General features: G+C 32.4%; 1 protein-coding gene and 1 long non-coding RNA gene across 9 annotated transcripts in view; one reads left to right on the top strand and one right to left on the bottom strand.

Annotated features, from left to right (window-relative positions):
• Positions 1-998: 998 nt before the first annotated feature.
• Positions 999-1,404, bottom strand: LOC122516918. The gene is made up of 2 exons (XR_006303690.1): positions 1,315-1,404; positions 999-1,243 (listed from the first exon to the last, which is right to left on the bottom strand). It is a non-coding gene; the product is annotated as an uncharacterized LOC122516918 (long non-coding RNA).
• Positions 1,405-3,628: 2,224 nt separating this feature from the next.
• The window catches only part of LOC122516914 (tyrosine-protein phosphatase 10D), a 40,499-nt gene continuing 30,597 nt past the window's right edge, over positions 3,629-13,530 (top strand). For 4 of the 8 annotated variants that reach the window (XM_043635131.1, XM_043635137.1, XM_043635136.1 and 1 more), the window contains exons 1-2: positions 4,980-5,831; positions 6,431-6,761. In XM_043635131.1, the coding sequence (XP_043491066.1) occupies positions 6,675-6,761 (87 nt within the window). In that variant the 5' untranslated portion in view covers positions 4,980-5,831; positions 6,431-6,674. Of the gene's footprint in view, positions 3,959-4,292; positions 4,544-4,979; positions 5,832-5,868; positions 6,221-6,430; positions 6,762-13,530 lie in introns of those variants that run through there. The other 4 variants (XM_043635132.1, XM_043635133.1, XM_043635135.1 and 1 more) reach the window with 4 other exon arrangements.

Below are 13,530 nucleotides of genomic sequence, written 5' to 3' on the forward strand. Positions count from 1 at the left end.
GAAAATTGTTGTTTTGTGTTAGAGTTAAGTAAACAATATAAGTATTATCATTTCTATTGTATTTTAAGTAGGTTTTCTTTTTATTCTAGTTACTATAGATGGAATGGAAGCTTATTTTTAATCGTCTCGAATTAGAGGTTTATTATAGAGTGATAAATAATTATTGAATTTTTGTTTAACAATTCTTAGATTATAATATAAATATTTCTAATTAATTAATAACTATGATCTTTGTTATATATCGATCTCATTAACTCGATTAGTATTTATATTTCCACTCGTTAGAAAATTTCCATAAATACTTGAAGAATTCAATGAACTACGCATAGTCAAATTATATTAGAAATTAAATGTACAATTTAAATACACATTCCATTTGGAAATGCAACTTTCAATTTAATTTGACGCGCTTTATAAAGTGACTCGGCAGTGTTTAACGTAGGTAGATTTGATTTTTGTTTTGTTTTATTTTCTTCTTTCTCTTTTTCATCCTTTTTTTTTCCCGGTAAAAATATTCTGTCGCGTAAACGCAGGTGCGCTTAAAGAACCCGTCGGAAAAGCGCGGGCACGCATCACCAGCCTGCTGCTGCTGCTACCTGGTCAGTGCATTCGCGGAAGTCGTACTTCTATGTGCAGGGACGCATCCGTTTGCGTCTTGCACATATAATTAAAAGGTTAGATCCTTGATTGCAATGTGACACGGGATTCCTACCATTCCGATCAAGGACGTGTTTATTAAATATCATTAGAAATAATATCGAAATATTTTCTTATTGTTTCTTTATCGCGAAATTAAATGTAAGAAAGTTTTACACATTTGTGAGATGTTTTTTTTTTTATATTTTTATCTTATTATTTATAATAAAATAAATGAAAAAAATATCACGCGAAGATTAATTTAAATTGTAAATTAAGTACGTAATCAAAAATTTCGTAGAATATTATCATCGATGAAATCTTCTCGTCCGGGTCCGTACCTCCTCCTCTCTTTCGTTTTATTTTCTGTCGCCCACGTTACCGCACCAGTGACTGGTTGCAGCTACACCGCAAGAATCGTTGTTTATGGTAATAACTTATGTTAGTATGGCTACATACATCGATGACGATATGTTCTATGTGTTGCTTTATGTACAGAGAAATAGTTTAATCTTGATCATTTCCGCTCGATCAATCTCGCTTCGAAGACCACCTCTCCCCGTTTAATGTGTTCGATTAACCTACATATCGAGAAATAATGAGAAACCTATAAGAAAAAAAAGATCATTACATCGATTGAAAATACAACAAAAAGAAATTATTCGTTTTTACATATACTTATGTCGTTGAAATTCCATTTTGCTTGGTTCCAAAGAAAACAGAAAAAAAAGGGAGAGAGAGAAAGCATGGTTACTACTCCTAATGCACGCTGCATACGAATAATCATCCGTTTGGACGATGACGTCATCGTAAATAAAACAAGAAGGAGAAAAAAAGACTGTATCCTTACTTATCGCTGACATCATTTTGCTGATCGTTCGAGACGCCACTAGCTAGCCTCCATGTTTTTTCTTATTTTTAACGAACGACTGTATTCAATGTCGCGAGATTCAAGCTAAATGTAATTATTTTTGTATCATTTTTCTCGTACGAGTTAAAAATGTTAGGATTATAATGTATCCTAAATATTTCTATGTTTCGTCTTAAATAAAAGATTTCTTTTGATAGTAATTTATAATAAGTTGATAAATAATCATTTGTATTGTGTGATTTTTTTTTATACTCTCCATTTTACGGATTTAAGTAAATTTTCTATAAACATCTTTTCATGCTAATTCAATACTATCAAAATGGCGCCGTTTTACCGGTCCTATAGAGTCAGCAGCACATAATTTTTGTTTTTACGAACTGGTCACCCATCCGTTTTACTAATCGTGTTCACGTTGCTTGAATTTTAATGATCTGACAGGGAACGTGGCTTGACAATAGAATCATTTCAAAAATAATCGACATTTTTTCGCTTTTTATTCGAACATTTTAAATTCGGATAAAAAGATGGCGCCAAAAGTTCACCCTCAAATTTTTCGAAGCAAATGGCATGCGCGGATTAGTTTGAAAATATTTTACCAGAGGTCGTTGCCGATTGTCGACAATGGTGGCTTTTTCCTTTGCTTTCCGAACGGGTGTTGTTGTGTACTAACTGTCGTTGCAACAGAAAATTTTTTTATCGACGTTCATACCGTCGGAGAAAAAAAGAAAAAATGTTAGAAATTTAAAAATATACGAGGTATATTATCGCATTGCATTATTGAAATATTATACCGAGTAATTAAAACGATTTTGTATTATCTTTCGATGTTATAGGTTCGTTGACGCAGAGTTTTGTGGAAAGAATTTTTTCCGATAACGCGAGTAGAATATTTAATTATACGAATGTTGTATTACTTAAAAAATGATTGTCAATTCATTCTATTTTTTTTTCCTATTTTTATTAGGAATTTAAAAGATAAATAGTAAAAACGTATACGTTCTTTTAAAACTAAAATAAGTTGTATTTATGCTTTTACTAACAGGTATAATAAATATTATCGTTTTCTACAGCATAGTTCGAAAGTGAAATTATATGACTAACGTCTTGTTTCTATCAAATTTTATAATAAAATATTTATACAATTTTGATTTTTGTAATGATAGTTTTCGAACAATTTTCTACAAACTTCGAGAAACTCTGCGCAAAGGGAAAAAGAAAAATTAACATAAAATGCGTGACGTAATCTCATTTATATTTCACGTCGGCAATTTTCAAAGCACTATCCCGAGCAAACCTACCTATTGTCCAATATCTCGGACTTTCTTCGCACCGTTATTCGAAAGAACATGCGCAGGACGTTCGAAACAGGAACGTGTTATTCTAATCGTGTGCCCTGTAATAAAAAGCACGAAACCTCATGTTATTTTTTTTTTATTCTATAGATTCGTGAACGATCAAAATGATATTCTTAAAAGGTAAGATTCAGAAAATAAATTGTAGTATAAACTTAGAATCGAATAATATTAGCAAACAGACAATATCATTAAAAGTAATAATTAACATTTTTTATACTAAGGAAGTTTAAAATTATAGCGTGATATTTTAATAATCGAACAATAAGTAAATAATTAGGAAAAAATAGTATATTTAACAATGAATGCATAGAATGCTTTGTATAAAGCAAATAATCAGCGTTGAACAGCACGAAAATAACATTATAATGAATAATGCAGCGATACTTTAGAAATTTAACATCATTAGGGTATTCAATTTGGAATTAACGTACGTTGCTGATAATTATCGCCACGGGCGTCAAGCTTATAAATGCGATTCACGGCAAACGAGTTACAAAAGGGTGATCTCACGGTGCGGATAATTCGAGTAACGAAGTAGGGTGACAGAAAGGAAGAAGGGTGAACGGTTTATAAATCTTGAGATATACCTGTAGAATGTCTGTAATAGAATATATTTGTAACTTGTATATTTCGGTATCTTTACAAAAAGAAATAAACATAAATTATAAGAAAAAGGGTATATAACATTGTTTAAAATATGTTTCATTTGTTTTCAGAGAATGGGATTAAAAGAAACAACCAGGAGAGAAAGTGAGATCTTGTTTTGAGAGCGTCGAAAGTGGTGTGTTGTGTCTCTCCTTTCGTCCGACGAGAATTATTTTTGATCGCTAGAAAGTGTCGCGTCGTTCCAGGCGCATACGCTACTGGGGGAAACGCGCATGCGTCGTGTACTTGCGCGTTTGTGGGTACGCATTAAGAATACTCTCGCTTACGAGCCCACCAGTGGGCGGAAAGAGAAGTAGTGGGGAGAAGAACGTGCTGGTGAAGGCAGGCAAATAGGAGCGTACATCAGCGTACCTCAAATTTTCGGATCCGTCTATTTTACCAATCTCATTGTATCAATGTAGACAAGTTTTTTAAGGAATTTTCACTCGAAGTAATAATTATTATATTATCACGAATATATTAATTTGATTTTCTTTCATAATTTCTAAACACAATTCTAAAATAGATCATTTCTCGTTAATCGATTATTTGGATTTGTAAACGTTATTATCCTTAATCGAAAGATTTCTTTTAGAAATAATTTTGATCCATAAATTATGCCTATTATATTGTTCGATATTAAAATATCAACAAAATGTATAACACTAATTTATTAACCCTTTGCGTTTCATAAGTTTTGCTACAACGACATTTATAACACAAAGGTTTAATTAAGTAACATATAAGATCAGAAAAAATAATCATTTGGATGATTTTCATTTAAGGAACTCCCAAGATGGGAAACAAATGGCGCCGAGTAAATACAAAATCTACGCCTATGAGGTGCCGAGAGTAATAGTGGGGGAGAAGGAAAGGTGGGGATAGTAATGGCGAGATCGGTGATGGTGGGGGAGTCAGAGGTGGTATCCGGCTGGGGCAAGCCAGGTCTGTTAGAGTAGGATGAAGAGAGATGGGGAGACGGTGAAACAAGTGGAATGGAAAGGCAGTCAGCGGGGTCGCCGAGCCGGAGAGACGAGTGAGTAGACAAGGGAGCGAACATCATCGTGGCAAGCCTAAGCGGCAAAGCCAAAAGCGCTGCTCTTGCCCGGCGCTTTGCTCCGATCGAGAGACACAACCACGCTCGTTTTTCGTCATCGTCAATCGTCATCGTCAATCGTCATCGTTATCGTCCTTGTCCTTGTTCTTGTTCTTGTTCTGGTTCTCGTCACACGTGCCGTTCGCAAAAGTGTCGTTTTTCGTTTATGCTCTTGTAACAACCAACAAAAAATAACGTCTACGAATTGAAAAGTGTCCTTCGATTGATACATCAAAGAGTATACAAAGAAAAGATCCCTTTTCTTTTTTCCTTTCCCTTTTTTTTCAAAAAATTGTATACATTTTTTTAACACACATTCTAGAAAATAGTTTACAAGTTGAAACCTCTTTTTTCTTTTTTTATTCTCCTTCCCTATTCCTTTCTCATCCTTGTTCGGTTCAAGAGTAATCTTCCTTTTGGATCACCTGCTCGTCTCAATTCTTTACCACCAGCACCACCTACGTGAGCCGTGCCCTCTTTTAATATCGTGACAATTTTCTTGAGAAAGAGAGAACATCATCGAGTAATGTTTCCTCAACGAGTATTTCAAGTTTCTATCTATAATATAAAAAGTGATCTTCGTAAATAAATCGTAAATTATAAATTATCAAGAGGAATAAAGTTAATCAATCGCATTATTTGGAGCACGCAAAAAATGATCGTATTTAACGTAAAGGAGAACAAAGCTCGTGATCGAAGAATGTCGAAGGAAAGTGGGGGAGCGGTGATTTAAAGTGAAAGTCCATGAATTCGTAAGAATATACAAGTTGGACGGGGACACTGAATAACGGTGAGAATCTCAGGATGGTCGAATTCCAGTTGTCATGAGAAAGAAAGACAGTTGCCGCCAGAGACTGTCCGGTGGTCTATTGAAAGAAAAAATCTTTCGTTGTTAGAGAGAACCGGAAAGAGATAGAGATAGAGATAGAGATAGAGAGAGAAAGAAAGAGTTAGAAAAAGGAAACCTAGGAGAGAAGAAGGACATAAGGAAAAGTATTTGTTGTCGGTTTGTGATTCGGTCGATAAAGCTGGTCGAGCCGGTCGGATCGAGTTGTAGACGGATATGGCTACTGTTGTTTCTTCCACCGGTGTTGCTGCTGCTGTTGCTGCTGTTGTTGTTGCTGTTGCTGCTGGTGGTGGTGCTGCTGTTGTTCCTCGGTTTTTCTATCACCATCATCGTCATCGCAGTACACCACTTCTCCACCACCTCCACTACCACTACTACCAGGTACTACTACGTCGTCATCGTCAGCCGTGTTGTAGTAGTAGTAGTAGTAGTAGTAGTATTAGTAGTAACGAGTCAGCAGGCGAACAGGTGCTGCTGCTACTGCTGCTGCTGTTGCTGTTGCTCTTACCCTCCTCCACCTCTTCTTCCTTTTCCTCCTCCTCCTCCTCCTCCACCTCCTCCTGCTCAATTTCCTCCACCTCCTCCCCTACCTTCTGCGTCGTCGTTCAGGATAGGATTCGGCGAGACCTCTCGTGATAGCGGACACACAAGTCTCGAGCTACGGAAGAACGACTTCTCCGTTTGCTTGTTCTTCTCTTCGTCAAACTTACTTGTCGATCGATTTGTCAGGCCACGCACATTCCACGCGCATTCCCGCTATTCTTAGTGGCGTAGGTGTCCATTTCTCTCTCTCTCTCTTTCTCTCTCTCTCTCTCTTTCTCTATCTCTCTCTTTCTCTTTCTATCCTTCCCTATCTTTTTCTATTACTTCTATCTTTTTCTTTTTCTTTTTTTTTTTTTCCTTTTAATCCCCCTTATCCCATTCGTCGTTTTTCTCGTCTTCATCATCATCTTATTCTTGGTGTTATATATATGATACAGTGTAGTGCGTGTACAAGTGGCCCACGAGAAAGAGATTGAGGAGAGGGTGCAGAATAAGAAGAGGAAGAAAAAGAAGAAGAAAGATAGATAGGAAGGAAGGAAGGAGGGAATTACAACGAAGAAGAAGAAGAAGTGGAAGGAAGGAAACAAATTGAAAAAAATAGAATACAAATTAAGATAAACAACAGTGAAGAAGGGACCGCTGTCGACTTCGATTGCGCTTGTCTGGCCTTCTCGCCAGAGGATGACGAGCACGCGAAGGGTCGACTGTCCGCGACCGATTTCACGGATCTGTGGGACCCTTCTTTTGTTACTGATATTACTTACCGAGGTAAGTTTCCTTCAAAACTTCCCCCATGCATACCTCAACGGTATTCCACACAATTCAAATTTAATAACAAATCTTAATGTTTTCTCTATTCAAAAATACACAACATTTTGTTTTACATTTTTATTAGGAATAATAATGATAATGATAATTGATAATTGATAACAATTAAAAGTACACTACTCTATCGGTCTATCGTAGAATTACGATGAATCGTCAAGGTGATAAGGAGTCTCACAATTTCCTTCTAACGCGTTATATCACCGTTAATTTGATTCGCGATAAAAACATCCGTGACGCGTCTGTATTGTTGTTTTTTCATTTTTTTCTTTCTTTCCTTTATTGAGAATCTTTTACTTACTTACTTACTTACTTACTTAGTTACTTACCATCTCGTTTTCTTCTTCTTTCGTGGGGGTGTCACGTTCAAGGAAACGCCAATCGTTTCTTTCTTTATTATTTCCTTTCTAATTATATTTTTTCTCGCATTAAAGTTTCCAGTAATTTGTACAGTTGCGTATTGTATAAAGGAATATACGACGAATAATTGTGATCACATTAGACGATCATTTTTCTATTGGTATAGGATTATATTATAATGATAGCGAACGGAGAGAGAGAGAATGTTTCAACTATGTCGATTATCTGGAACACTTCGTCGTAGCAAACGTTCTCTCTCTCTGTGTGTGTGTCCTTCTTCGACACACGGTATAAGAGAAATACATAAGTGTAATAGTACTGTGGAATAATAAGAAAAAATCGTCGTACGTTCACTCGTTCGAAGCTTTTGTTAATCCTCGTCAATGAATCAGGATTAATTTCAATCAACTTGCGTTCTATTTTCTCGAAGAAAGAACGAAACAACAAACTAAACGTGAACATTGACACTATGAGATAAATCTTAGATGAAAGTACGAAGGATTAATCAAATGCGGAAGTATGGATTTAATTTTATTATAAACGAATCGAATCATCGTCATCGTCGTCATCGTCGTCGTCATAGTAGAACGAGAAGTAGAACGTGCCTCTTGAACATTTTTTTATAATAGAGACCAGCCGTCGTGGATAGTCGTCGTCGATGGCACGATTCGTGGTCAGCAATCGGTGAAGGGGAACACGACCGACATCCAGTCTTCTTTGCTCGGCCGATTCGTGTCTCCAGGTTGCGAAACCTCCTTGACTTTCTCAACGTTCGAGTGCAAATACGACGATGTTTTGAATACCTACTACTACTGTCTTGACTGACCCCGAATCCGATCGAACATTTCTGCCTACTCGTTTTTCTTACATTTTTTTTTTCTTTCCCAGTATTTTCGAATTGTTTCTTTTTTTTTTTAAATATTTTATTGACCATTTGTGTTTGAATATACCGTAATACATACTAACCGATCACTCACTATACTCGGTTGCAAATACATAACCGTACTATCTACTTATGCATTTTGTTTTTTTGTTTTCTTTTTTTGTATATAAATTTTTCTGTATAAATGTTAAATGAAACTTTGTGAAAGTGTTTAACTATATTGTTAGATTTATGTTTTTATATAGGGTAACTTTAGTTGTTTTATTGTTTCGATGAAAAAGCCGATTAATAGACTACCGGTTGGTTAAGTGCTTCAGAAAAACATATTCATTCTGATCGATTTTTTTCTTTCCCCCTTCCCCCCATCGTGAACTCTCAGAGGGATTTTATCCTATGGAATATAAAAATAAATGATATTCGTGACGTGCAATGACAGATAGAAAATGTATTTGTAATAAGTATGTCTCTGTTATTTTGCAACGTATGCAAAACTTGTCAAGACACCTTAGAGTAGAACATAATTTTGTTTAATACTTTTTATATAATTACAGTTTAGATAATTAATATATCTCTGTTATTTCATGTTTAACATTTTTTTCTTCTTTTTTTTTTTGATTAAGTATGACAATATTTAAATCACATAATATATTGAGAAAAAAAGGATTGCATGATCGTATAATGCAAAGTTTTGACTTCATTATAATTATTTATAATTAACTACTCATTCTATATATCTAAATAGATACTTTCTATCTAATATTTATACGATATATATATTAAAAGATAAAAAAGAAAAAAAAAAGAGGAATTATTTTATAAACGTACGTTTTTTTTTTTTTTTTTTTTTAAAGTGTCTCCTACGAATATCTATTTCGAAATGTATCGATCAAAGTACGAGGCGTGGATGCTCTTAAAAAGGATATAGGTGTGCCATTCAGCTTAGAGAAACTAACCGATGCCATAATAGTTTGTTACAACTATTGAAATCATTTGTAATTTGACCGTTTCTCTAATGGGGTTGGTAAAATGGCAAATATCGTGTGTCACGGAGAATGATTTAACAAAATGATCGTAATTTTCGGTTTCTATTTTTTTTTTTTCCTTCTTTTCTTTTCCTTTCTTTCTTTTTTTTTTGTTAATTTAAAAATACGAATAGAGGCGTGTATATATATTTTATAAACGGATTAATGTTGTTAGTGAATAAAACATTGATAATGGATCGAAATTAATCGACGTACGATTGATTTCTTTTTTTTAATCGTGGAAAATCACGAACGAAAATATCCTGAAATTTGGAATTGACAAAATTTCTTCACGTTTTTCTATCTTTCCGGGTAGATAATTTGAATATATATAAATTTTATCTACCACATCGGTAATTATATGCACGGTGTTATGTAATTTACTTTTTATTTTCAATCTGTCTTTTTTCTTTTTTTTCTTTTCTTTTTCTTTTTCTCAACGTCATCTCATTTCTTCTTCTCACGTTACATCTCTTTCACTCTTTCGAAACGAAGGTCTTCAGTAATGTTTGCATCATCTATGTACGAGTTTCTTTGCATAGAGTTGATCATTTTGTTTGAAGGATAGACACATCAACGATTTCTAACAATCTACGTGATTGTTTTCTTTCAGTATCGAATTAAATATATCTACTCTCTTTATAAACATCGGATAATATCGTTAGATTACTAAGAATCGCAAGGAGAAAATAATTTTTAATTAAAACGAAGTTATATGATCAGTTATTAAAAATGTTAATAAAAAGTGAACGTTTCGTTAATACTTGATTGAATATTTATTTTCAAATTTTTGTTAATTTGAAGTCACGAATATTTATACTCGCGTATTTATTTAATTTTTATCGCCAAACGAATGACTTTTTCTTCTAAACTTGTCAATGTATCACAAAAAGTATAATTTACGTTTATTACCAAAAATAATTGTATTAGTAATCAAAATCTTAGAATTAAATTTTCTTCTTTATTATTTATTACAAACATATTTCTATGTATTTATACGTAAAGAAGAGAAAATATTTCTTTATCGATAAAAAGAAAGAAAAACTTCGTTAATCGTTTAAGAAGATAGAGTAGAGAGGAAAATTGAAACTGCCATAATCACTTGTTAGTTGTAATTTTAATGCGGCAAGAAGTTCATAAATCAAATACGAAGGGAACCACAACGGTGTGTGGTAGTAGTAACCATAGGATTGCCATTTATTGACCAAAGGAAAGTTCGGCGAAAGTACATCGTTTTGTATCTCTCTGCGTCATATTCAATTTCAATCGATATCATACGAATTTCTCGTTTACGATTTACCATATTTAACCACCGCCCATTTAAACGATTACGATGTATCGTTTGAGTATAAATTCACTGATCTACTGTTACGGTTATTGCCACTTTTAATATTCATGTTAATACATTTTAAATATACCTCTGTGTATATGTGTGTATGTGTGTTATCTATGTGCATCTATCTGTGTATATATGTGTGTGTGTTATCGGAATAATATATCATTACAAATTCGAAAGTAAACGTTCACTTAAAAAAACTAAGTAATAATAAATGAAAAAGTTTAATATAAACTATATAAACAATATGAATTTATGTGAAATGTGTGAAATATCAATGATATATAAAATATTTTGTTAAAGTTATTTTTTATTGATATCATCGATAGTCATCGTAATCTTCTTAACCGGATTGTATTTAATACATATACCGTATAATCGTTTATGTATATATAATTTATTAATTTATTATCGTGTATATATATATGTGTGTATATATAATATATTTAACATACATTCATGAGAATGATAAATTAACTTCTCATTCGGAAACACTAGTTCCATTATAATAAGACAGAGATCAATGATCTACGAGCACAAAATCATTGATGCACCATATGTGCATTCGGAAGATCATTAGTTAACCTTTGTCATTAAATCCTCTTTTGCAATAAATAATCTTCCTAAGCTGGATTATATTTTCTGAATTTATTGCAAATGTCATTTACTATTGTTAATCGTACGTTCTTTCCTTTTTGTATTTTTTTTTCTTTTTTTTTACTCATTGAACGTGTTCTTTTCAACTTCAAAAATTGCGGACACGTACGAATACGCGTATGTAAAAAAACAAAAATATGTGAAATTATAATGAAGTATAGTCTGTGCGAATTGGAATCGAATTATTTAACGACGTCGTCGTATGCATTCGTCCTTCGATTACTTCGACGAAGTTTAATTGGCGATTAAATGATGATAGATCGTTATTTCTCGTTTTCTTTTCTTTTATTTTGTATTTTGTCTATTCTTCTTTCATATATTCGATTAATTCTCGGATTTTACCGAACGAGAAGTGGTCTGCGATGTTATCGAGGGATTTCACGCGAAGCGAATATTATTGATTTGCTATGAAATTCGAATCATTAAAGATCTTTGCGAACAATTATATAGGTACTGAGGACAAAAAAACAAATGAATTTCAAAAATTATATATTTAATAGATAAAAGTGTGTACATTCGAAATTTCATTTTATTTCAAAATATAAAATAAGATTCTTTTTTCATATTTTCAATTTGCATGCCACGATAATAAGAACAATTATATTTACAATACATTATGCATTACAAAATTGTATTAACTAATATCATATTACTGCACATTATTATTATTATTATTATTATTACTAATATCATCATCATCATCATCATCATTAATATTATTATTAATATTGTATTTTTTCTTTCTCATACGTGGATAATGAAATAATTTGTCAATCAAACTTCCTTTTTTATTTTTCTATATAATTATTATTCATTTTTTTTTTTTCAACTTTATTGCTTAGATAGAAAGCGTTACGTTGCCATAGTGGAATTAGTTATGTACTTCGATAAGGAAATATGAACGAATGAACGAATGAACGAACGAACCATTATGACGAAGCATCCGATGCTTTTGTCTTTCGGGATTCTAACGAACGTTTGTTTCTTCTTTACGTAAGTTTAACATTATGTAAGGTCGCCGCAAGGCAAAACTTGCACAATATCTACTAACTTCCTTTACCTTTTTTCTTCTCTCTCTCTCTCTCTCTCTTTCCTTTCCGTTCTGTTCTTTTTAATCGACTCGAAAAATCTCCTTATCGATGGTGAAAGCGAATTCGTAAATTTGTGGAACCGTCAGTGTTCACAAGGGATGTGTTAGGAGTTTGTGAAACATCGGTAACATGTTTCTATACCAAACGGAAATAAGTAAGTACTTGTATTCGGGTTATTTTTCATAGATTGTGGGTGGTAAACGTTACCTTGTCAACTGATAATAACAAAAATACTTATTTGTTATATTTTATTTATGTATGTATGTATGTATGTGTAAAAGTATTAACGTGTATTTAATATTTGCATCGCGAAACAAGATTTCTTGATGATGGACACAATGCAAGGTGTAAATTTAATTTATTTGCCGGGCCATATTCGTTCACTCGTTGTGAAGTTACAAAGGTTATTTATATGCTAAACTTTATGGTCAAAAATAAAATGAAATTAAATGTAATATAATTTGTCTGTTGTATGTATGCGAATAATAATTTATTATTCAAAAATTTGGAATTATTCAACAATTCAACATATATCGTATAAAGTTGATTATTGTTGTTGATCATTTAGTTTAATTTTAGTCTGTAAATTTTATTAATATATATATTTTCTTTTTCAAATATATAATTTATTAAAAATAAAGTTATTATATTTAAATTAATTAAATGTATTAATCGTAAATATTTTTATTAAATTGGTTGATTTTTTGATGTAACAAAGATACACGTTTATTTAGATATTTGATATTTTTATTTGATTTGTATAAAAAGTTAGATAAAGTTAATAAAAGCAACGATCAAAGAGAAGAAGAACCGTGACATTATTGGCCCAGAATTCGAGGCTCATGACCGCGGACTAAATTAAACTCTTACTAATGATCGTGAGACACTTTCTTCATAGAAGAATATCAATAAGTACGAACTTCTAAGTTTTACAGATAATTACATTAAAAAAAAAAAAAATAGAAACAAAAAGTTCAATATTAAACAAAATGTATTTTAATATGACGTATATATACAGTATGAGAAAAGATTGTTGTATAAAGTAAGCTCACTGTAAGAAGAACAGTTTAATTTCGTTAGTCTTCTTGACAATAAACGAGTTAACTTGAACGCGTAGGACGTTTCATTGGTCAAATTCTGACGCTAAGCTATTCGATCTTATTCGCAGACCACGAGCTTACGATTTATTAGATATTATTCAGATTTTTGTCGTGTGTGTATATGTGTGTGTGTGTGTGTGTGTTTGTGCGTCAATGCAATAAATTAATATTAATATTAATGTACAAACATATATATCGTTGATATATTGTTAAAGTAATGAACAATTCATTATTTTTTATATTTATATTATTTAATATTTATA

The sequence above is a fragment of the Polistes fuscatus genome, unplaced genomic scaffold (assembly GCF_010416935.1).
Source record: "Polistes fuscatus isolate 324 unplaced genomic scaffold, CU_Pfus_HIC Scaffold2, whole genome shotgun sequence".
Taxonomy (NCBI): Eukaryota; Metazoa; Arthropoda; class Insecta; order Hymenoptera; family Vespidae; genus Polistes; species Polistes fuscatus.